This window comes from Pollachius pollachius, assembly GCF_949987615.1.
Source record: "Pollachius pollachius genome assembly, chromosome: 2".
In the NCBI taxonomy this organism is placed as follows: Eukaryota; Metazoa; Chordata; class Actinopteri; order Gadiformes; family Gadidae; genus Pollachius; species Pollachius pollachius.
The window spans coordinates 29,077,944-29,103,574 of NC_136935.1; the positions used below are offsets into that span (position 1 = coordinate 29,077,944).

The 25,631-nt window shown below is 41.1% G+C and overlaps 1 protein-coding gene across 1 annotated transcript in view; it reads right to left on the bottom strand.

Annotated features, from left to right (window-relative positions):
- Nucleotides 1-25,631, bottom strand: part of LOC307071712 (uncharacterized protein) — a gene marked incomplete at both ends in the record, with an annotated part of 87,483 nt that overhangs the window by 17,344 nt on the left and 44,508 nt on the right. Inside the window, 25 exons of the mRNA XM_079730772.1 lie at nt 5,479-5,551; nt 5,663-5,873; nt 6,011-6,151; nt 6,274-6,405; nt 6,564-6,641; nt 7,281-13,790; nt 15,970-15,991; nt 16,183-16,215; nt 16,370-16,492; nt 16,591-16,716; nt 16,817-17,045; nt 17,487-17,583; nt 17,721-17,928; nt 18,017-18,228; nt 18,582-18,736; nt 19,762-19,860; nt 20,274-20,498; nt 21,111-21,146; nt 21,653-21,756; nt 21,876-21,948; nt 22,374-22,500; nt 22,956-23,028; nt 23,120-23,218; nt 24,023-24,121; nt 24,846-24,944. Coding sequence (XP_079586898.1) covers nt 5,479-5,551; nt 5,663-5,873; nt 6,011-6,151; nt 6,274-6,405; nt 6,564-6,641; nt 7,281-13,790; nt 15,970-15,991; nt 16,183-16,215; nt 16,370-16,492; nt 16,591-16,716; nt 16,817-17,045; nt 17,487-17,583; nt 17,721-17,928; nt 18,017-18,228; nt 18,582-18,736; nt 19,762-19,860; nt 20,274-20,498; nt 21,111-21,146; nt 21,653-21,756; nt 21,876-21,948; nt 22,374-22,500; nt 22,956-23,028; nt 23,120-23,218; nt 24,023-24,121; nt 24,846-24,944 — 9,384 coding nt within the window. The remainder of the gene's footprint in view (nt 1-5,478; nt 5,552-5,662; nt 5,874-6,010; nt 6,152-6,273; nt 6,406-6,563; nt 6,642-7,280; nt 13,791-15,969; nt 15,992-16,182; nt 16,216-16,369; nt 16,493-16,590; nt 16,717-16,816; nt 17,046-17,486; nt 17,584-17,720; nt 17,929-18,016; nt 18,229-18,581; nt 18,737-19,761; nt 19,861-20,273; nt 20,499-21,110; nt 21,147-21,652; nt 21,757-21,875; nt 21,949-22,373; nt 22,501-22,955; nt 23,029-23,119; nt 23,219-24,022; nt 24,122-24,845; nt 24,945-25,631) is intronic.

Consider the following 25,631-nt stretch of genomic DNA (forward strand, 5'->3'; position numbering starts at 1 on the left):
AACTGACATTGGAGAATCAGCCCTTTTCTCTTCAAGCAGATATCCAAGACAAAGATCATTACATTCAATATCTGAAGCTGCTGATACCGGAGAACTTGATCTATTTGCTGAGTACTCAACAGCATACTCACAGTATTGGGGCATGAATTGGGGAACAGGTGAGTCAGGCGAAAGGGATGTAAACTCATCATGAGAAGCAATAGATTCAGGGGAGTTAGGTCTCAACTCATTGACCCAATTGCAAAGGAATTCCTGTGTATCCTCATTGTCTGACGAGTATATTTCAGCTGATGGTGATCTAGCCTCACAGATTTCCACTTCATGGAAATCCTCTGATTTCATTTTCAATTGACACCTCACAACATCTGCATACGTCAAAGGTTTTGTCAATACGGCAAGTCTGACATTTGATAACGGAACATCTATTTCTTGATCTTTGAAATTAAATGTAAATGAGTCAGGTGAATCTGGTCGAATCTCATCAAACAACTCTTCGATACAAAAGCCAAATAATTCTGGGTCGGATGCCATGGACTGAGATGATGAGGATCTCCCTTCAAAGAACCGCAAGTAATAGTCACAATGTTGACACTGAAGTTGCACAAAGGTATTGTCAGAACAGATCCAACTTAGATCAACAGATGTTACTGATTCTGGGGAAGATGGTCTCAACTCTGCTACGCAGTTCTGAACAAACGAACAATCTACATCTGAAGAATTTAATTCTTCAGAGAAAGGCCTCCTATCAAACACATGTTCCAGTTCAAAGTCAGATATAACTGACATTGGAGAATCAGCCCGTATCTCTTCAAACAGATATCCAAGACAAAGATCATTACATTCAATATCTGAAGCTGCTGATACCGGAGAACTTGATCTATTTGCTGAGTACTCAACAACATACTCACAGTATTGGGGCATGAATTGGGGAACAGGTGAGTCAGGAGAAAGGGATGTAAACTCATCATGAGAAGCAATAGATTTAGGGGAATGAGGTCGCAACTCATTGACCCAATTGCAAAGGAATTCCTGTGTATCCTCGTTGTCTGACGAGTATATTTCAGCTGAAGGTGATCCAGCCTCACAGATTTCCTCTTCATGGAAATCCTCTGATTTGGTTTTCAAATGACACCTCACAACATCTGCATACGTCAAAGGTTTTTTCAATACGGCAAGTCTGATATTTGATAACGGAACATCTATTTCTTGATCTTTGAAATTAAATGTAAATGAGTCAGGTGAATCCGGTCGAATCTCATCAAACAACTCTTCGATACAAAAGCCAAATAATTCTGGGTCAGATGCCATGGATTGAGATGATGAGGATCTCCCTTCAAGGAATAGCAAGTAATAGTCACAATGTTGACACTGAAGTGGCACAAATGTATTGTCAGAACAGATCCAACTTAGATCAACAGATGTTACTGATTCTGGGGAAGATGGTCTCAACTCTGCTACGCAGTTCTGAACAAACGAACAATCTACATCTGTAGAAATTAATTCTTCAGAGAAAGGCCTCCTATCAAACCCATGTTCCAGTTTAAAGTCAGATATAACTGACATTGGAGAATCAGCCCTTTTCTCTTCAAGCAGATATCCAAGACAAAGATCATTACATTCAATATCTGAAGCTGCTGATACCGGAGAACTTGATCTATTTGCTGAGTACTCAACAACATACTCACAGTATTGGGGCATGAATTGGGGAACAGGTGAGTCAGGAGAAAGGGATGTAAACTCATCATGAGAAGCAATAGATTCAGGGGTGTGAGGTCTCAATTCATTGACCCAATTGCAAAGGAATTCCTGTGTATCCTCATTGTCTGACGAGTATATTTCAGCTGAAGGTGATCTAGCCTCACAGATTTCCACTTCATGGAAATCCACTGATTTCATTTTCAATTGACACCTCACAACATCTGCATACGTCAAAGGTTTTGTCAATACGGCAAGTCTGATATTTGATAACGGAACATCTATTTCTTGATCTTTGAAATTAAATGTAAATGAGTCAGGTGAATCTGGTCGAATCTCATCAAACAACTCTTCGATACAAAAGCCAAATAATTCTGGGTCAGAGGCCATGGATTGAGATGATGAGGATCTCCCTTCAAGGAATCGCAAGTAATAGTCACAATGTTGACACTGAAGTGGCACAAAGGTATTTTCAGAACAGATCCAACTTAGATCAACTGATGTTACTGATTCTGGGGAAGATGGTCTCAACTCTGCTACGCAGTTCTGAACCAACGAACAATATACATCTGAAGAAATTAATTCTTCAGAGAAGGGCCTCCCATCAAACACATGTTCCAGTTCAAAGTCAGATATAACTGACATTGGAGAATCAGCCCTTATCTCTTCAAACAGATATCCAAGAAAAAGATCATTACATTCAATATCTGAAGCTGCTGATACCGGAGAACTTGATCTATTTGCTGAGTACTCAACAACATACTCACAGTATTGGGGCATGAATTGGGGAACAGGTGAGTCAGGAGAAAGGGATGTAAACTCATCATGAGAAGCAATAGATTCAGGGGTGTGAGGTCTCAACTCATTGACCCAATTGCAAAGGAATTCCTGTGTATCCTCATTGTCTGAGGAATATATTTCAGTTGAAGGTGATGTAGCATCCTCTTCAAGGAAATCCTCTGATTTTTTTTTCAAATTACCCCTCACACCATCTGCATAATTCAAAGGTTTTTTCAATACCGCAAGTTTGATATTTGATATTGGAACATCTGTTTCTTGATATTTTAAATAAAATGTAAATGAGTCAGGTGATTCGGGTCTGTTTCCATCAAATAATTCTTCATTACAAAAGCCAAATAATTCTGGGTCAGATGCCATGGACTGAGATGATGAGGGTCTCCCTTTAAAGAATTGTAAGTAATAGTCACAATGTTGACACTCAAGTGGGACCAAGATATTGTCAGAAAATACACAACCGTCCTCCTTGTCTGATGAGTGTATTTCAGGTGAAATTGGCATGCCATTCGTTTCAGGCAAACCCGTTGATGACTTAGCTTCAGAAAAACCCCTCCCAACATCTGCATGCGTCAAAGGTTTTGTGTCTAGTCCTTGAATTGCCAACGGAATTCCAGTTCTTTCAATAAGGCTTAACTTGTTTTCTGATGGCAATGAATGTGAGATAATGTTTGATCCTAAGAATCCAATTGCTTTAAAGTCCTGTTCGTGTTTTTTGCTTCGTGGCTTTTTGGCTGACATCTCCATATGGTATGATACGTTACACATTTCAGCTTTTGCAGGTCCATGATCATCATTTGGAACCGATGATTCATGAGTGTTTGCCCTGGTCTCTTCAATTTGGCAGAAAAGTCCATACCCTTCTGTGGTTACAGATTCAGGGGACCTTTTTCCTGGATCAGAATTGTGTTCATTTAGTATTGATGAATTTTTATCTAAGAGGACAGCTTCAGCTTCTATCATTGATCTATTTTCATTTGAATCGCTTGATGATGTCATGCATTTAGATAACCAGGACTCAATTAATGACGTTTTGTTCGTACCTGGTTTAGTGGATTCACATGTTGTATATCTAGGCTTCTCTTTTTCACATGTATAATCTGATTCTTCAACAGGAGGGCCCAGTACAGCGTTTGTGTATGTGACAGTATCAATATCTGACCATGTTGTTGATGAATTTTGAAGCAAACCATTCCGTGGAACTTCAATGAGTGATGGAAAGGAATCTGTTAGTTCTTGTCGGTGCACCTCTACAGAATATGCTGAAGCTGGCATTACTAATACATTTGATTGTGTATTTTCTCCTGAATACCATAAAAAGAAATCACAGTGTTGACTTCTGAGCTGGTATTGGATTGGTTCATAAAGCCAGAGTTCAAGGAAGGAGTAACTGCACTGAGACATTTCAGATTCTGGTGAGGAAGATCTATCAATCTGCAACTCAATTTCAATTTCACTTTTTGAATCCACAAACTCAACTGCACTCTTCAACAATTCTTGTTCACAAGAACAATTAAAATGTTCCCCTGAATATAAAGATTCATCTTGATATATATCTGAGAACTCCATTTCTGAAAAGATTGACTCAAATGGGGAAGACTTAGATTCAGAAAAAGATACTGGAAATGTTGTCACTGATGAAACAAAATGTGGTATTTGGGGGTATTGTGGGATATGTTCATCAACATGAATGGCTAAACTTGAGTCTGGGTAAGGGTTCTCAAGTTGGGGACTATTAGGCAACAATTCTTCCATCCAAAACTCCTCATAGTCTATATCGAAAGCTGGTGTAGCTGATGCAACTCTATATTCAACCTTGGGCTCCACATGTAAAACTACAGGTGTACTATTCTTAAGTGCTAGAGAGTCAGGGTTCAGTGACCTGAACTCATTCGTAGACTCGTATGGTTTTGGGGATATGCTAAAATAGTTACATTTGTCTTTATGTTCAGTTTGTTTCGTGTGTACTGGTGAATCCAATCCTCCTGACCAAGAAGAGAGAGACCTTTTATCATCCAACAAACTTTTGCAGTCTGGAGAATCAATAATTTTGTGTCTCATAAGAGTGTCATCACCAACGGATATCACACATTCATCAGGTGACAGTCTATGCCTTTGTTGCTTTAGTATCTTTGTTTTTAAAGGGGAAAAGTTCCTTTGAGAAAGGAGGACAGGTTTGAAAAGGCTGGAGGTGACTGCTTCAGGCTCAATGATATGGGATTCCTTTGCTCTGACAATTGCACCGCGAGTGTTTTGACTAAATGAGTTGGAAGGGGGGCACCTATCAATTGAGTCAGAGACCATCTGATGAGTGTCGCTGGTGTTCACACCATATGTTGAAATGTTCCTTTGAATATTAGTGGCCTTATTATCTTCCATGTGGTATGTAGCTATTTTATAACCACGCTTGTGGCTGTAGGTTAATCTTGAAACCTCTCCGTGTTCATCAATGAAGGGTACATTTTCTCTCTGTACACAGCTGGGCTTTGGAACTATGTGATCTTCCAGGCCTGCTACATCTGGAGATACGTTTCTTTGAGTTGGATCAGGTGTTTCTCTGTCATTTGTTATATTTAACTTGGGCTTGACCTCAGGGGTCAAGGTAAAAGAGGCGGTGGAGACATACGAACCAAGTTGTGCTGTATCTCTCAAACCACACCAAAGCTCATTTAAGGCTTTCTCTGCTTGGTCTGATTCATAAAGGCTTGGGCCAATGTCTTTGATTGATAGAGGTGACCCTAGTCCCAGTGAGGGAGAAAACTGCCGCCGGTCAGCTGTACAACCCTCTTGGTTTGGACGTGGCCCCAAAGATTTGCAGCCCACATTTTGGACATGACTCTCTGCTGCAACTTGCAATGCTCTGGCCTCTTTGGGATCAACCGCGACAGTGTGATAACCTTGATGCTCCTTTCTTCTGTACTGGTGGTCATACACGTGAGATGATAACCTCCACAGTGTGGCCTCATCTGAATGGAAAGGTGGACTTACTTGCTCGTCATCATCATTATTTGCCGATTCTCTTTTCAATAGATCCTCTCTCCACAGGTTGGGGTTCACTTCACTGATAGAAAAGAAAAGATAGCCAAGCATTACAAAATGTATTTGTAATGTACTTAGGTCGTAGCTGTGGTATAAGTGTCACATAAGCTAAATGTTTCAGGGAAATATTTACTGGGGAATCTCAAGGTCCTCCAATAGATCACAATGCATGCTTTCTGAGTGTGTGTGAGCAATAGGCTCCGCCCAGGAAGGGATGTCGAGTAGGGATGCTACAGATAGGTCTTCTTCAGAGACAGCGGGAGGTGGTTTGCGGTCTGAATCCGTCCTCCGTACTATTCTGGGGCTGTCTACATCCTCTTGTACTAAGGATAGGGCTACGGACACTTTGAATGAGGAAAAAAAAGATTGACATAAAGAAATTAGAAAATATTCACAATACAAAATAGCAACGTAAAAGACAGAACTAATTAAAATACAGAATTATATTGATGATTGAATTATAATTTAGAGGTATTGATACCTTCACTGTGATCCAGTGTCTTTTCTATCTCTGCATACGTTCTTGAAGTTTGCTCTTGAATTGATTTATTCTTCTGGGTTTCAATCAGGTGGACAATGTCCATACGATTGATTTTGGTCAGCCTCTTAATCAGGCAGTCCTCTGTGGAAGAAGAAAGGTCATCTAATGAAGATATGGATGGAATAACTGAATCATAAATTACAATTTGTGCACCAGTAATCAAAAGCAACTACATAACATTTCAAGAGCCAAGCTTGATTTACCTGTGGCATGTTTGCCCTCTCGTTGGGTCCAGCGCTGCAGTAGAGCATGGCTTTGCTCCTGGAGAGAGTTAGGATTCTCGGTCCTTACCAACTGGATCTCTTCCTCATTGAATTCCAGCTCCCTTGCCAGTTCTGCAATGTTAAAATGAATAACCTTTTACTCTTTTTTCTATAGCAATCATTGGAAAGATAACAATAGTTAAGCAGTAAATATTTTACAGGTATATTGCAAAATACAATACAAATATATTTATATTTTTATCAAAATCAAGTGTGTGTTGAAGGCTTACCAGTCCAGCTGAACCCAAGAAGATCTGCAATGATTGCTAGGGTCTCCTCTTTCCTGTCAACATCATCCTGCCAATCCACTATGGAGTGCCAGAGCCAAACATCACACATTACATCATAGTACACAAGCCAACAAATGTTGTATGTATTTCGATTTTCAAGATCAAACTTACACATCAGTTTTATTTAGATTCTGGATAATATTTGTATTGGTAAATCTGGCCTCAGTGTTATTAGCTGAATATTTGATGAATTCTCAATGATGTGAAATGGTAAAATGGCAATGCTGTAATTGTGTGATTTTTCAATGTCCAAAGTATCATACACGTTAATCAAACCATGGCAAATTCCATGCAGGTTGTAAATATACAGTATTAATGCAAATATTAGCAACATTTAAGGCACATTCAAATACTCAATATAGAAGAGGAAGCACATTGTGGGCTAAAATGTCTGAAATCAATTTAGAATAGTATCAATCTTGAGATTGCACATCCACATATTGGCACAAACACAAACCAGAAAAACGCTACAGGATGGAAAAAAAACAATATAACAAAATTATGACAGCCACAACACAGCCGAATAAATTATAAAAAAAAACACAACACAAAAATATGGTTTGATATTGTGTTTTGAAAAAGAGAAAAAAAAGGCCATGTTGGCAAGAAGCAGAAGAAATAAATAGAAAGAAGGAGCCCATTAAGACCTGGTTATACCTTGCTTATACTCTGGAGATTCATCATCGCCGATTCTCTGCATTTGAGTTTCCACTGTATCATCCCACACGGGCCTGGATTCAAACACATTCTCTGTTGCAGAAGGTGTTTGCATACTGGGTAAAGGTTTGGCACCAGGATTTGAGCTCTGCAAGGAAGGGCTATCATATCTGAAGATGACTGAATCTGGACTTTTGTTATCCACACTGTTCATATCCTCGGTATCCACTGAAGAACTAACAGAGGCCATTCCAGCCACAAATATTTGCACTTTGTTGTCTTCAAAAGATTGGTCAAAGGAGTGCCCTTCTGGTTCATGTTTAGCTTTAATAGATGGACTGGACACTTCATAATTATTATCAGAATTACATCTTTTTACTTTTTTGTAATCTTTATTTGTACCATTGTCAGCCTCAGACCTAGTTCTGCATTTGTCATTGGCCTGTTTCTCAACGTTGCATCTTTGACCATAGTCCAACGGCGACATCAGTGGCACTTTTACAGGCATTTTGGGTTTGCTGTCTTTCTTATTTAGTTCATTAGCTGGGATGTCCGACTCTGCTTTAGTATTGGTTGTAGATGGCACCTCGATGACAGAGCTCTGTTCCTCATCCTCATCCTCAGCAGAGGAATCTGAGGAATCAGGACTTTGCTCTGAGTATACTGAGCGGGTGACTGTGGAGGTGGCCGATGGCAGATCCACTATAGTAGAGTCCAGGTAGTCTAGAGAAAAGGACTTTGGGTTTGCATCTTCACTCTGGATTGCGGTTAGACTTTCCAGAGCAGGTGGAGATCCCAATTCAACATCTATTGATGGATTAATGGTTTCTAAAGGTAGATGTCTACTCTCTGAAATTTCTACCATGGTTGTAATGGATGTCCTACATTTTGGAATAGGGACATTATCAGTAGCACTCTGTGACTCTGGTGCTTCTTCCGAGAAAGTGTAGTAATCTTCTGCCATTACTGAAAAAACCCCATCAACAGGATGTTCTATGTGAAAGAAGGAATATTCCTCTCCTTCTTCACAGCTTCTACTTGTCATGTCTACAGCACCCCCCCGTGTCATCTCAAAGAGTTTACCTTCCTGAAATTGAAAGGGGTTAGGTGCTCCATCTTCATGTGGCGTACAACCAGGTGAGTAAGGGTTTTTTCTCTCTTCTGCAGGGCTTAAAATATGATTGCCCTCTGCTTCAACTCGTGAATTAATGGCTGCACCATCATATTGTACTGCATCTTCTTTCCTTCCTTGGGTTTGACTCCAAGGCACAAGTTGATCATACCCCTGGTCAGATAGGTTTTCCAAAAATGACTTCTTAGCTACTAGGTCAATATTATTTGTACGTACCTTCTCTTCCTCTTCTAAATTACGAGCTACACAGGTAGAACTCAAACCATCTACTGAGGATACCTCTGCATCATGATCAACACTATGCTCATCTACCTCAGGTGTGCTCTCTGTAGTATATTCTTCAGGGACTTCCTCTTGTTTCTCTTCAGAAAATTGTTGCAAATCTCCTTTTTCCACCACATTTTCACATTCAGTTTCCAATAAAGTGCAAGATTCTGCAGAATTATCACCAACTGTGATTGTGGTCTCCAGTTCCATTTCCTCAAAGGTTTTAATCTTTGATGCCATCTTAAACATTTCCTCTTCTGGGGTAAATTGTCTACTGGTGACATTATCCTCTTCTTCATTAGCTTCAACAGGGGAGTTTTCATTTTTTTTTGAAATATGTTCCAAGACTTTTCCATCAGAGCTTGTCCTGTCTTCATCAAGTGTCTTTAGTGGCAATGAATGTATTTCGGATTCCAGTTGTTGGGTTATTGGTTTATTTTCCTGCCAGTTACCGTCTTTGTCAATAGTTTTGTCATAACCAAAGCAGGCTTTGAGTTGGGAGGAATAGTCCACATAGACCACTGTGTTACCGGAAATTGTCTGTATGTCGTTTTGGACAGTGGGACTACCTTCTAGAGAGTCTGGGCAAGGAGATTCTCTGGAGGGGCTAGCCTCTATTGAATCGGGCGAGTTTGTTGATGACTTGTCCCCCATGACAGGACTTGACTCTAGTGAGTCTCTGTGAGAAGGACGTCTGTCTGAGTCACCCAGGACTAGAGTGTGCAGGTCTACAGGTCTTTGTGGCATTTCCAAATGGCATGGTATCTCCATGCCATTTGGAGGGTCTTCCCGGCCTTCCTCACTATCAACTACTGTCAAGGATGATTGTTGCCCACTGATGACTTCACATAAGTCCCTGGAATGTAGCATTGTGATGGTTGTAGTTTCAAGATTTACCTCTGATGAAGAATATTCTGAGTATTCATCTTTCTGTTTTTTCTTGTCTTCTGACATAATAGTATTTTCTGCTGAGGATTTGTGCTCAGGGTCATTTTCTTGATAATAATCTGTCACAGGATGGTAAGGAGAAGGCTCTGCGTCACTGTTATCCCCTAGTGTATCTTCTTTGGAAACTGCATCATCTTCTTGTTCAACTCTATCTTCTAATTGTATTTTCTCATTTGTTATTGAGCCATCGTCACCTTCCCCAGACGACTTAATGTCCCGATGATGGACCTTTTGGACTAGGATTTCTTCAAATGTTTCTTTGATGAGCTCCTCTGATGGTAGCATGTTGATTAATGGGGCCTCCTTGATCTCTTTATCCAAGTCCTCACTGAGTAATGACAGCATGCCTGACATATCGTTCTCTGTAGGAGATTGGCCATTGGAGATATTTTTCTCAATGCGTACTTCCTGGAATGCTATTTCCTCTTCTGAAGCTGACAGCAATGCTTTGACCTCTACATCATCAGTGGATTTTCCGTGAGACTCTTCATTCACTACTATTTGTGTCATTTCAACTGTTGCTGAAGTAGTTATATCTCCTAAATCAACACTGTCTACTACTTCTATCTTTTCACCTGTTGCATTCTCATCCTGACAAGATAATTGAAGGGTGTCTCTACCATGATTCTTTTGAGGGAGGATGACTTGTTCAAATATCTCCTTGGTACTATCCTCTTCTGGGTGCCTCTCAACCACTGGTCGCTCATATATCTGTTGATCCAAGTCCTCACTGAGAAATGACAGCATGCCTGACATGTCCTTATCTGTTGGAGATTGGCGATGGGAGATGTTTTTCTGAATGCGTACCTCCTCGAATGCTATTTCCTCTACAGAGGCCGATGTTAACGCTTTGACCTCTACATCAAGTGTATTTCGACGACCCTTTTCCCCACTCTCTACAATTTCTGTTATTTCAACTGTTGCTGAAGTAGTCTTATCCTCTAAATCAACACCATCTACTATTGCTTTTTCCTGTGTTGTATCTTTATCCTCACATGAATATTCAAGCTTATCTCCCCCACGATTCTTTAGGACAACAATAACCTGTTCAAATGTGTCCTGGATACTATCCTCTTCTGGCTGCCTACCATCCACTGGTGTCTCATTTACATGTTGGTCCAGGTCCTCACTGAGCAATGACAGCATGCCTGACATGTCCTTCTCTGTTGGAGATTGGCGATGGGAGATGTTTTTCTCAATGCGTTCCTCCTGGAGAGCTATTTGCTCCATTGAAGCTGACACAATCACTTGGACCCCTACATCATCATAAACCATGTTTTCATGACTCTCCTCTAGGACATTACTCACTACTTTCTGTGTTATTTCTGCTATTGAAGTAGTTCTATCCTCTAAATCAACTCTATGTACAAGGCCTGTATTTTCCTCTGTTGCATCATTATTCTCAAAAGACAATTTTAGGTTGCCTCTATGACGATTCTTTTGAGGGAGGATGACTTGTTCAAGTATCTCCTGGGTACTTTCCTCTTCTGGCTGACTCACAACCAATGGTGTCTCATGTACATGTTGGTCCAGGTCCTCACTGAGCAATGACAGCATGCCTGACATATCCTTCTGTTTAGGAGATTGAAGATTGGAGATGTTTTTCTCAATGCGTACCTCCTGGAATGCTATTTCCTCTACTGAAGCTGACGCTTTGACCTCTACATCATCAAGTTTATTTCCACGACCCTTTTCACTACTCTCTAAAATTTGTGTTAGGTTAACTGTTGCTGAAGTAGTCTTATCCTCTAAATCAACACCATCTACTACTGTTTTTTCCTGTGTTGTATCTTTATCCTCACATGAATATTCAAGGTTATCTCCAACACGATTCTTTAGGACAACAATAACCTGTCCAAATGTGTCCTGGGTACTATCCAGTTCTGGCTGCCTACCAACCACTGGTGTCTCATTTACATGTTGGTCCAAGTCCTCACTGAGCAATGACAGCATGCCTGACATGTCCTTCTCTGTTGGAGATTGGCGATGGAAGATGTTTTTCTCAATGCGTACCTCCTGGAGAGCTATTTGCTCCACTGAAGCTGACCTAAACACTTTGACCTCTACATCGTCAACAACCCTGTTTCCATGACTCTCCTCTAAGTCACCGCTCTGTACTATTTCTGTTATTTCTGCTGCTGAAGTAGTTCTATCCTCTAAATCAACATTATGTATTAGGCCTGTCTTTGTATCTGTTACATCTTGTTCCTCCCATGATAATTTTAGGGTGTCTCCCCCACAATTCTTTTTGATAAGAATAACCTGATCAAATGTCTCCTGGATAACATCCTGCTCTGGCTGATGAGCAATCACTGGCCTGCCTGCTAGAAATTGCTCCAAGTCAGAGCTTAGAAGGGCCAACATTCCAGTCATAGCTTTCACTTGTGTAGATGGTTGATAAGAAATGGTTCTTTCAATACGAGTCTCTTTGAATTGTGGTTCCTCTATCAAATTCATAGATACTGACGTGGTATCTTTGGGACTACTCCCTGTTTCTTCTGCTTTTTCTTTTGCGTCTTCTGACGCATAGTCTGCAGGTCTTGCCTCTAGGTACTGGTCCAGATCACTGTTCAGAACAGACAACAGACCCGACATATCCTTTGCGGCTGTGGCTGTCTTGTATGATACTTTCCTTTCTACATAAACTTGCTGGAGATGTGGCTCCACTGTACCTATTATAGTGTCTTTTGTTGACTTTTCCTTCTCCATATTGTCATCCTCAATTTTCTCTGAATAGTATGCTTTCTTTTCATTAATGTCTGATGGCCCTTGATGTTTGGTACTCTTCTCACATACATGGTTATCCGTGCTCTGTGCAGTTTCCTGGCATGCATTCGATTCAACTCTGACTTCAGGTGTATCAAGCTGATCTTTATCATCCATCACTCTTGTTGTCTGCTTGAACAATTGATACTCTGGACTTTCCTCCAGCTCAGCCTTTATGTCTGCACTGAAATCTTCTGAGGGTCTGCGGTCAGGGCTTATCTGCATGTCTTCACATGGCTTACGGTCACTGCTTAGACTAACACATCCATTATTGGACTGCGCTTGCCGTGCATCCACATTTGTGTCTGCCTCCACATGAGAAAAACTTGACGTATCTTGTGATTCCTCAGAGTCCTCTCTTGAAACATTCAAAGTTGAGCTAGTTGTAACAGCTATGGCTTTGTGTTCAAACAGGCCGGTTTTGTTTTTTGAAGGATCCTGTCCAGTCTGGAATGCTTTCATCAATTCTCTAACAGACATAGTCTCCTCTAACCTTTCTGTCTGCGACCTGGGGGATTTGGGCGACTTTGGGATTTTAGGAAGTTCCGGCATGTCTGACTCCATCCTCTCTGTGGAAATCATTGGTTTTCCATGTTGGACTGATGGTTGTGTACTTTTTAATTCTTCCTCTTCATGCACCATTTTCTGTAATGCTTTAACCCTTTCTTTGATGGATCCTATTGGTGTTTCAACAATGAAAGGAGATGTCGGAGGCTCCATGGATATGCTTCGTGCCAGGCCAGTCTCGGCCAGTATTATATCCCCATCCAGAGACTCCTCAGACCCCATTCTTTCCATCTCGCCCTCAGAACTGCTGCATCCCGATTGATCCCTTTCTTTAAGTTTCCTACGGATAGGTTTTTTGATGTCTGGAGGGCGCCTCTTGCCATCAGACTTCAGCTCCATTTGTTCAACCCTGTCCTGAATGAGGTCATCTTTAGAGGATATAATGGCAATAGGTAGCTGTTCACGGCCCTGGTCCATATCGTTGCTCCGGAATGAAGTAGTGCCTGACATGTCCCTGACTTCTGTAACACTTTTAGATAAGGGTTTTGTCTCAATGAATGCATCCACCCTTGAGTCTGAGATTACCACCCACTCCACACCTTCTACAGAATGTTGAACAACCTTGCTCCTGTCTTGTTTCTCATTATATTGTTCACTTTTCTTGAAATGTTCTCCCACCACTATCTTCTCAAGACTGTTTGCCGCTATTCTGTCTCTATTGGTTGAGGTCTGATGGTCAATTTCTTGTGTTGTCAATATAGATGACATCTTAATGAGATCATTTTTTATCTCAAACACGTCTGAAAGGAGATCGGGGCTTGCGAGTGAAGCTGGGTCAACAGGGTGATTTGTTTGAAAGGAGAATGTCTCAGTGGATTCCGTTTCATCATCTTTCATTGGAAAAAATGTAACCAAGGAGGGCAAGAACGCAGGGGAGAAATTAAGTAGGAAAAAGAGAGACATCGGAAAATTGTGGTCAAAGCAGTGTAAGCAGCATAAAAAGTATCTTCAGCTCAGAGTTCAGTTCATTAGATGAAGACTGAAAGGTCACTTGAGAAGGACAATATGTGACAAAGTGTTCCAGATGCAGTTGGTTTAGGGAGGGGCTTAAGCGAAGCAGAGGAGTAACATAAAAGGTAGGATATCGGCAAGGAAAACCTTGAGTACCTATCTCCTATGTTTGACTACATGTTTAAAAATACAAGTTAGAATCCCGAGAACCAGAGTAAAACACATGAACCTTGAGGTGAAACAAATAGACAAGAAGAAAGGATGACAGACAAGAAACATCTCAAGATTGATGTTAACATGAAGATACATGTCTTCTTAAAAAAAACAAAAAAAAAAACATTGTGGTATAAATGAGAGATATCTCAATTTGTAATCAACACATCAAAATCAGGACTGTTGAAGATTTGTTTTATTGGAAGGTATATCTCTTATAATGCAAATTGATCTCAATTTATTTCCTCTGCCTTCTGTGGCCTCTTCCTCAAAATAATACAGCAGGTTCTTGGAGACAAGATACAGATCTTCAAGAACATTATCAAGCCAAATGCTGCAAGATTCACCATTGGCTTGCATTTGTGCGTTGTATATAATTGTACTAGTTTCAAATATCATACCAGGTTAAATGTATACATGGTCTCCCGGGATTTCTTTGCAAACCAAAAATATTATCAGTTCAGTCAAAGAAAGGTATGAAAAACTTATAATTGAAGGAAAAGTGCAATTATGAAAAGAAAATACAACTATCCCATTTTAAGGATAATTCTGGTATTTAGCACATTGAGCCCCATTTCTGGGTTGTCTAGGATGATATAGAGTGGTTGACACTGAAATTTTGACTATTGATCCTGTATCGGGTATTTGGCTCATTTCAAATCGCCCCTGCCTGCTTCACAATGGCTGGCTACGGGCATTCACAAACCTGTCCTTAAAACAACACTAACCGTTTGTTTACAGAAATGTGAAACTCACCGAGTGGTTAGTGGTGTTTGTGATGTTCCTAATCAAGTATCGTAGCGAAATACAGTTTCTGTCCTGTTTTATTTGGCATTTTGTAAATCCATGGAAACGGAAACCGGACCGAAACCGGAAACGGAAAGGGGGGCTGGTTGAAGTCTTTTCGCTCGGTTCTCCATCTCAACAGTAGGGCTAGAACCGAGCGAAAAGACTACAACCCGCCCTCCTTTCCGTTTCCGGTCAACGAGCAATGCGTCTTCCAACAGAAATCAATGGATTTAAAAAATCCACCACTCTATTTCATCCTAGACAAACCAGAAAGGGGGCTCAATGTTCAAAATATCGGAATTGTCCTTTAAGTCAAATATTCTTAAGTTTGCCTTACATGCAAATGCTTATAATAATTATAGGGTTAGGGTTATATATTGAATGGTATTGTTACTGATCAAAATGATAGATGATGAATGGGTTAGGATGAATGAAGGATGCTGGATGAACCATGAAACCCTTCCAGACATGCATTTACAAAATATGTCAAACATTGCTAGTCAACAATGTCATTTTTGTCAGGGATTTTGTTAGAAATGTTTGTTATCATCTTGCTGTCGAGTGACTGAAAGCTGATTGTCAAGAACAATTAATGGCCAAAGGGAATACTTTTTCCAATATTTATTATTTGTTATAATTGCTCTGTTTGACTTGCATATTGATTATTTTCTGTAAATTATATAATCCCTATATGGCCATTATTTGTGCTGTTGAAGGAGGAAAGGGGAAGAATGGGGGTTTGGAGCAGAATCCAATACAGCCATAGCAGAGCGGTCAGAGTTTAATACATACTACATTTGTTAGTAGCATTATTAAGCAGCATCAATTCATTTGTCATTACACTATGTTAAACATAACAATCTTGGCACATACCTTACCCATATATGATACACTATATATATATGGAAAAAATGCAACTATTGATAATCTGCAATAACCATTATCTTGTTAAATTACATTTTCTTATATACGTGTGGTATATTGTAATCTCAGCACCTCATATGAACTTGTTTAGTCAAACATTACCTGTGTGATTAAAGGGTAATTTTTACTCACATTTCTTGTCACTCTTCTCACTCTGCAATAAAATGAAACACATTTTGGTTAGTTCCAGCTCCAATTACTTTTATATGATCTTAGTTGTAACCACGGGGATAACATGGCCCAAGCTTCCTAAAACTCTCTTTTTGTTATCTCATATGGTTTGAATGTATCTCAAATGGGGTTCAGCTACACTTTTATGTATTAACCACATATCAAACTATTTACCTCATCATCAGCATCTTGATCAGAATCCGACTCCTGAGGAGGGGAGCAGAGGAATAAGTGCAATCCAAATCACTGTGATTGTGCCATCAGTAACAAAGGTAAATATTGTCTATATTACTGTGTATTAACATTATAAATCCATATATAAATGAACACAAGTTCACCAATGTAAGACGGTAGTGCTGACCTTGCAGTATGTTGGGAGTGTGATGTTGAGATTACAGATTGCGTTATGGTTCAGTGTGCGATACGTGCGTGGGTCCTTGGTGAAGGACAAACGGCCGCAAGGCTCCTGGGCTGTGTCCCGAATCTGGCGATCAATTATACAACTTTTGAATCCAATAACAACACAAATGGTCTGTCATCTATAGAGACCAGTTGAAGCGGAGATCAAAAATTAACGCTTACTTTAATAAACAAGGCAAGCCGGTTTTCCTTGAAGGCAAAAAAGCTGAATGAATGGTGCTGTCCACTCTTCGTAAGAGGAACCAGGTTTCCAAAACAGTCAGCAAATATAGGTTTTCCCTCCAGAACCTACATAAAAACAACAACATTTGAATGATCTTGATGCCGTCGTTAATAAACCATTGTTAGCTCCATCTGGAGGTATTCCCAACCTTACAGCCCTCCCTACCTCCACGTCTCGGCTGCGGGCCACCTCGGTGAAGTTCTCCTGCTGCTCCAGGGTCTTGTCCATCTTGTCGTCCGTCATGCAGAAGCAGCGGAGCCGTGCCTCGATGGGATCCAGCGTCTTGGCGAAGATGACGAACTTGGCCATGTAAGGAACACAGATGATCTCCCTGTACAGCTGGGAACAGAAGTTCACAGACTCCTGCACCTGCCGGCAGTCTATCAGCCAGAACCTACGGGGACAGAGAGAGAGAGAGAGAGAGAGAGAGAGAGAGAGAGAGAGAGAGAGAGAGAGAGAGAGAGAGAGAGAGAGAGCGAGAGAGAGAGAGAGAGAGAGAGAGAGAGAAAGAGAGAGAGAGATTTAAAGATAGAGAGATAAGCATGAACCAAAGTTTGAAGTGGACATGAGATAGATTACCAAAAGAAAAGACAACGCAAGGCTTATGGTAAAACAATGTCCTTCAGTGGTGGTTAGCAACATCTGCATTTACCCACCTCGTACATTATTTTCCAATAAAGCTACGTGCCGGAGTGTTATATTCTTTTCTTTTTTTTTGTATTTTCATCTATACAAAAGTTGAATTGAGTTAATCAGCTGAAATTTAATCCACGTTGTTGTTTAAAAGCGGTTTAATAAGAGGCCAGTGCATAGGGTGAGAGTTGTGAGGGATTACCTGGCAGAGACATTTGTTGTGAAGGACACACATTGGTTTACAAATGTGAGTGGAGTGGAGCCTGTGATGTCTTCCCACTGGGCAGGTGTGGTTCCACCTGCAACATGAACACCAGGTACACTAAGAAATATATCAACATAGAATGATATACTCTTCTACTAAAACCTCAATACCATTTTAGTACATTGAAACTGTTAAAAAGTGATGTAATCTTTGAATCTGGACAGGCATTACCGGTAATACTGCACAGCAAACGCAGGGTGGGCGTTTCCCCACTAAAGACAGTGGTGGTCCCATCGTTGTTTGAGCTTTTGGGAACAGGGATCGTCATGGTGATTGGTTTGTGGAACTTCCTCCTCCGGGGTTCCAGCGTGACGATAGGGCTGAACGTGGCCTTGTTGCCCAGGATCTTCCTCACTAACTCCAGACCAATTGGCTGGGCCTATGATGCAAGGCAATATTGGTTTCAATACACACATTCAAAACACAAGACAAAGTCTGGGTGAGCGTGGGTTTGTTCAGTCATTCACCTGTAGTCCAACTCTTATCTTCTTGGTGAGGGCTCCCTCTGGAAACACAGCCTGGACCTGGGGCACCAGAGTACTGCTCAACACCCCGCCCTCGGGGCCAATCAGATGACTGTCCTGTTTGATCCGCGACACCACTGCAAAGTACTGGGGGAAGTCCCTGGTAATGATGCGGCATATTCTCTTCTTCTCCAGTTCCTCTGGTGAGTCCAGCTCTACACAGAGAGACCATAGATGAGTCATCCAGCAATTACTAGATTAAAATGGCGTTTCAAATGAAAAATATTTTGCATAGTTATACAATTTATATTGAGTGTTGTCAAGTCACGTGCTTAGTATCTGAAACGATGCAGTGCTGCGCATACTTTTTACTGATACTGCAATTCCTACCCCGTGCAATTCTATTATTCAACATCATTCATGAAATTATCCAAATAAACAAAAAACACCAAAGGTCTCTGCCCATTCTTTCAGATAGTGTAAACCATGGATGTGGTACCAAACTGAAACCAGTATGTACGTGTGTATACAGGGATTTCTTGTAAACAGGCCCCACCACCTCCCTCACCCTCATCCATGCCGTTCAGGATCTGGTTGAGCTCTTCCTCGGTGTAATCACAGTGGTGCTCTCTCCAGTTCTCCCCCGTCTCGCTCCTCAGAATCACTAGCTCCCTCTCTGTCCCACGCAGGGCAGCAAAGTGGGGGATCTCCACGATCACAGGCCTACCATCAAACAGTTTGAAGAGAGGAAGAGAAGTATGGAAGTGGGTGAGGTGAAGGAATTTATCCGAAGTGCGGGGGAAGAGCAAACAATAACTGGAGTAAAAGACGATGGAACTCAGGGATTGAACTCTGCTCCATGTACAAAGTGGCCATACACTATTTATTAATTTATTTAAAATAGAAATTAAGCAAGGTTGAAAAACATAGCATAGTGAAAGCCATGGTTATTTTTGGTCAGGTGAATATTCAATAAAAACATTCTGTGCGGCGGTCTGTTGTTGTATTAGACCCTGCATCATGAACAAGCTCTCAATACTTTGAATCAGTATGGTATGGTATTCTACACAGAGCCGAGTCCATTATGTTTGTGCCGTGCTTATAACGATGCAAAAATAAAAAAATAAAATTAAATAAATGTGAACAATGTGAAGTCATACATGGCCACTACTAGAGCAAACATGGGAAATAACAAAATAAACCCTCAAGATATGAGGTTATTACATCGAAATAAGGCCTCCTCTATGTCCAGCATCAAGAAAATAACACAGAAGACATTCAACTAAAGTCAAAGGAAAGGAATACAAACAAAACGTCCCTTGATCTCTGTCCTATAAAACAACAGTCTTTCTGTTGCTGTAATCTTTTGTTTTGAAGAGAAATTAAGACACAATGTTTGTTGGAAATAATACTATTTTGCGGATTTCATTGTGAAAATATATTGTGGCCTTTCTCTGTAATATGCTAATAGCTAGCAAACGGAAACCTTTAATTACCTGGGAATTCTAACTTACATGGACTAACATGGAGTACTTTGAAAAGTTGTTATCAGTACAAAGAAAATGACTTCTATTGTTATACATTGTTGTATAAGTTATATAGATACAGCAAAACATGTGGATCAAAATAAAGGAACACAATCTAGGAAACAACGATGAACTCCTTGTAGGGGACAAAATAAAACAATTGAAGGGAAGGGGTAACCAGAATGCCATGGGGTTCTGCGGGCCCCAAGCAGGCAGCCATACCCGAGAAACTTGGTCCCTGGAGGACCCAGCTGCAGGATGCGACTGACCAGGCTCTCGCCCTCGTTAAGAGGGGGCGGAGCCGTGGGGAGGTGGAGCTTACTGATCCATATGCAGCAGGTAGAGGAAATTCAGGAAAGAACATGAACCCACACATCCATGCACTCTATATCACGAGAACAGGAACAAAGCATGAAGTCAAATTACTAATATTTGTTAATTTGTGTAATTTTGTCACGGACTGTTCATCTTTTGATTTTATCTTTGTACATTAACTATGAATAAATAAGTCATAGCTGCAATTTTTTTTATGCTTCGTGTGCATTTCGTAGCAGCTGGTTTGCGAGGGAGGTCAACTCAGGTCTGGAAAGTCCAACTATCTTTCCTACTTCATCTTAGCAGACTCGCACTAAGCAGCCTCTCAGAGACCCACCGTGAGATTGCTTGTCCTCGAAGCACACAATAATCCTACAGTCTGAACGTAAGCTTCTGTCCACAAACTAGCACAGCCTTACCCCAGGAACTGGGCCCCGGTCGGGCCCACTTCTATGATGCGCCCGGCCAGCCCCTCCCCCCCCACCATGGGGGGCATGGAGGCCAGACGGTGTCTCTTCACCAGCCTGCAGGTCACCCGTGTCGGAGCAGAACACTTTCTGGGAGGCACTATGATGCGCAGGCCGTTGTGACGGCAACCGCGCATGGCCCCTCCCCTTGCGTCCACCATGAAACTGACCAGGAAGCTGAAGAGACGGGACATGATCAATTAGATGTTAACGTAGAAACAACAGGGTGGTTTAGGGCTGCAGAATTGGGACAGAATGTCATGTTGGAATGCTTCTGTTAAATACAGCAGTGGGGACATGATGTTTTGGTGTATATTACACTATTGTATTCTTTATCATTGATTTTAATCCTTTTTAACTCTATTTATGTGTTGTCATTATATAATTACAATGCTGTTCTCAATTCGGGTCAACAAATACCTATTTAACAATGTGTTAATATCTTCAAATTGGATGGGTCTCCATGCAGATAAGAGCAGTCCTCACTGCAGGCAGACGACTGATGAAACAGCATTCTCATGTCATTCCAGTTACATTTACACCAATTTGTTAAAAGTAGGGAGGGAAGATTACTTTGTAAGGAATACTGACGCTTGATAAGAGATTCACATCATTGTTCTTCACCAGATACGATTTTCCCAGTCGTATTATACACTATATAATATGATATTATGGTAATTAAATTATATTAATATTTTATACAAAAAGACAAAACATGCATGTGACTTCTGTGAGGATGTTCAGAGGAGCGAATGAACAGAAAGGGGCGTCCAGAGTGGCGAGAGTCACCTGCTGTTGTCATGGTCTAGGCACGGGGAAGAGCGGCTAGGGGCGGAGAACACAGCCAAACACCACCACAACACACAGGACAGCACAGAGACCACACCACAGAGAGGACAGCATGGAGAGGACGGCACGGAGAGGACAGGAGTGGACAGAGAGGAGGCACAACGGGAGCAGCATGAGACCAACCAACAAGAGACAGAGAAGGACACACACATTATGTGTGGTTGAGAGAGGGGACAGTGAAGGACTGAATTAATCAAAGTAAATGACACAGTGCTCATATTTGTGTGAGGTGTGACACTGAAACATGCTGCGTATGGAAGGAGGGGTGCATCAATGTGTACTTGCAATTTTGTGTTCCGGCTCTTGTGCATATCCAAGTGTGCATATGTGTGTATGTCTGCATGCATTTGTGTGTGTGTGTGTGTGTGTGTGTGTGTGTGTGTGTGTGTGTGTGTGGGGGGGGGGGGGGGGGGGGGGGGGGGAGGGGGGTGTGTGTGTGTGTGTGTGTGTGTGTTTGTGTGTGTGTGTGTGCGTAGACTAACCCAGAATGCAGCAGGCTGGATGATAGCACCACGTTATCAAGGTGCTCGGTTCCCCAGCTCAGACGGAAAGAGTCCTTATCATTCTCTCTTGACAAAGATGCCACCTAGAGGCCAGGAACCACATTGTCAGCAGAGACATTTTCAGGGAAGGAATCTATTCTTGGTCTTATTCAACTCATGTGCTCTGATGAGAAGGCACAGCACAGGAAGAGCATTTCAGTACCTGGTGGCTTGAGAGCATATCCTCTATGAGAAGCCCCTCTCTTTGGTAATGTTGGTTTGGGTTCTGGTTGGGCCTATGGAATCAGATCAGATAAAGAGATGTACATTAAAGTCACACTTCAGAACTGACTGCGGGCCACCTTGTTCCCACTGGAATACGTATATGTGTATGTGTGTGTGTGTGTTAGGGTGTGTCGTGTGTGTCTGCACGTTTGTGCATGGGTGTGATACTTATTTTTACATCTTTTTTTTAACTATCTATTTACTTTATATTGTATTGTTGCTGCTATGTGGCTGTAGAGAAACGAAGCAAAGGAATTGTACTCTTTGTACTTAATAAGATGTAATAAAAGCAATTCTGATTCTGTGTGTGTTTTTGTGTGTGCATGTTTGTGCCTGCACGTGTGTCTGCATGTTTTGGATGTGTGCCTGGTTGGGCCATGTGTGTGTGCGTGTGTGTCTGTCTGCGTGCATCTGTGTTCTCTGGCAGAACCCCCACCTGTCCAGGTTGTGGCTCATGTAGCTGAAGCCATCTAAGTAGTGTCCTGGAAGAGAGTCATCCCCGAGCTCCCTGAGGTCCTCAGCTCTCAGGTACTCACTGCCATCACCCGTCATCGTGTCCTCACCTGGAGAGACGGCACACGATGGGAGAGGGAGGGAGAAAGAGAGAGAGGGAGAAGAGAGAGAGGGAGAAGAGAGAGAAGAGATATTCATCAATTTGGTGTTCGGACATTCTCTCTACCGTTTATTTGGAGGTTAGATAGCAAAAGAGGATGTAGGTTACTCATGATAACATTAAAAGCATATGCTGAACCGTTTAAACATTGTGGTTCCAATGGACAGCTCTAACCTTAGGATTTTTCCACATGGAACCTATTGTCCTTTCATTTTGGATCAAAGTGACTAATCAGACAACAAACTTAGAATTTGGTATGTTATTGAGCAAAGGCATTTGAGCCTTTGCAACCGTTTTTGGCTGCAATAACATGCCATGCTCACATTGTGATTATTATCTGAAAAATGTATTAAAAGGATCTGTACGTAGAAAACTCATTTAGTCTTGACTTTTGGAAGTGCTCACCTTCTTCATCAGACACATCTAGAATCTCTGTCATGGTTTCCGGAACATTAAGCTTGTGTTTCTCTGTCACCGTCTGAAATTAGAAAGCGGACTAAGAATATATGTCTGTGAATATAACTTCCAGGCCCATGTTATACATAACCACCTAGACTGAATGCGCTTACGGTTGTGGTGGTGATGACCTCCTCGGTGATGACCTTGAGGGTATCCACGACGGAGATGTACCCCAGCCGTTGAGCGATGGACAGAGCCGTGTTTCCATTCTGACACAAACAGAGAGGAACAACTTTTATTGTTCGGGTTACACTTCACAATACGGGTACAATAATTAACCATTAATTAACATTAGTAATTGCGGTAATAAGCATTAAATAACTATTAACGAACAACTATCTAACAGTTAACTAATGGTCTAGTTATCATTAATTAATGTTGTCCATGTTGACTAAGATATTTATTTATATATTAGTAATGTTAAAAGTAATACCTTAGTTAGTCAAATCTTACAGTAGGCTATATTATAAAACAAAATAGTTTACAACTCTGTGAGTTGTATTGTCATCGACTCAAGACAAGAAGTTTTAACCCCCTGTTTTAGCTCAAATTCAACTCTATGAGATTTAAAGGTTCTTGGAAGGAGGAGAGCATGTTACCCAGATGGTTACTGCCCACAGCAACTTTGTGATACTTTCTTAGTCCCGTGGTTGTGTATGTGCATTACAATGGACGATGTTGTATATGAAATGTGCCAGACACCGTGGTGTTATTCTATAATTGTCTGGAAAGTATAGCCCTCTCTCGGACGCAAACATCAAAACCAACCACTCCTCAGACAAGAGTTTGACACATCCACCAACACTGGCATGTATTAAGACATATTACCACGTTTAAATCCAAAACAACTTCAAAGACACACCTTCAAAAGGGTAGCCCTGTTGTCATGGAGATGCAAATCTGTCAAGTCAGTTCAGTGTAGCTTAATGGTTCATAAGACAAACATACTGCACGTATAATAAACGATAGTTTTAATAGCTATACACTATTGAAGGCTGGGAGGGTTTTCTTACCAGAGTGGTGGTGTTGGGTTTGGCCCCATTCTGTAGTAACACATTGATGATGTGTGTGTTCCCTTGTTGAGCTGCTTGGTGGAGTGGTGTGTAACCGTTCTGCAGAGAAAGGACAAAATAACACTCTATTTAATTTATACACAAATCTAATGTTTAAACGTCCAAGTGTGTTTGGTCAGAAATACTTAAACTTATTGTATTTTTATTGTAGTATTGTTATTATCTTTTCCACAGATTTGTGAAATGCTGAATCTGTCAGGATTCTGGGTTTGTGTTTTATGTGTTGGACTTTTATTTTGGTTTTTCAGTGGTAACTCCTGGGCTTGAACTTCCTGTGTATGTTTGTGGTCTTCAGTTGCTTTGTGTTTATGTTTACTGTCAGTATTGGCCCTTGTGTATTTCCTGGTTTGTGTTGTGTGATTCACTTCCCGTTCTTTATTGTCCTATCCATGTGTTTCAGTTTGGTTTCCCTTGTTTTGTGATTCTGTGTCTCCGCCCCTCAACTGTGTCCCGCCTACTAACCTCGTCATTACCTTGTTCCCTGCCCACCTGAGTCTAGTTATTAGTTTGAGGTTGATTGTTGTCTTGTCCAATGTTCTACCTTGTTCCCTGCCCACCTGTGTCTTGTTAGTCATGTGTATTTAAGTCCTTGCCTTGGTTCAGTTCCTTGCTCGATCATTGTTTCTGTTGTTGCGTGCACCTTGTGCCTCGTGTGTCATGTATCCAGAGCTTTGTGTGAGTAAAAACCTGTTGTTTGGAAAATAATCTTTGCGTCGTGCATTTTGGGTCCTCAACCTTAGCAGCAGGCGTGACAGAATCCTACCTTAGTTTTGGTATTGACGCTTGCCCCTTGCTGTAAAAGGAAGTTGACCATCTTGGTGTTTCCATAGTGACAGGCCACTATCAGAGGGGTATATCCAAGCTGGGAACGAAATGTGAAACATAAAGTTAGGATCTAACACACACCTGGGTAGAATTCAATGATTGTCCTATAATATGTTAGCTATTTGTTGATAAACAAATGCTATTAAAAGATTAATCCTTGTCTTTTGACGGCTTTTTGTTTTTATACTGGTAGGTTGCTGGTCAAATTCTTACATGGATCCCACACGGTGCACGTAAAAACAGTGTGTATGAATTGTGCATCCAGTTTCTTTCCACCTTTTCACCTGTGGAAAGCTTAAACTTGTTTGAATTCTATTGGCTGGAGCAAGCATGCATGTGAGCCAACAAGCCATTCGGGAATAGCCTGGAAAATAGGATTCCTGTTTACATTCGAAGATAAAAATCCATAAGCGTCCATAAAATGAATACAAAATTGACCATATTTCATTATATTCACGGGTCCACTTATAAGAAAGAATGAAAAAACACACTGACAAAGTCCAACGTGAACATCGTATCATTATGCCAACAACACTGAATTACCTGGATCTGTTAACCAACTTTTTGAATAAGAACAGGAAAAACTCATGCATTTGTATGCATGGATTTTCATACAAACAAAAATAATTCTGCGATTCTGAAATAATCTATATATTGTTAGACAATCCTATAACGATGCATCACGATGTATGTCTAACGATGAACCTAATGACTATGAAAAGTA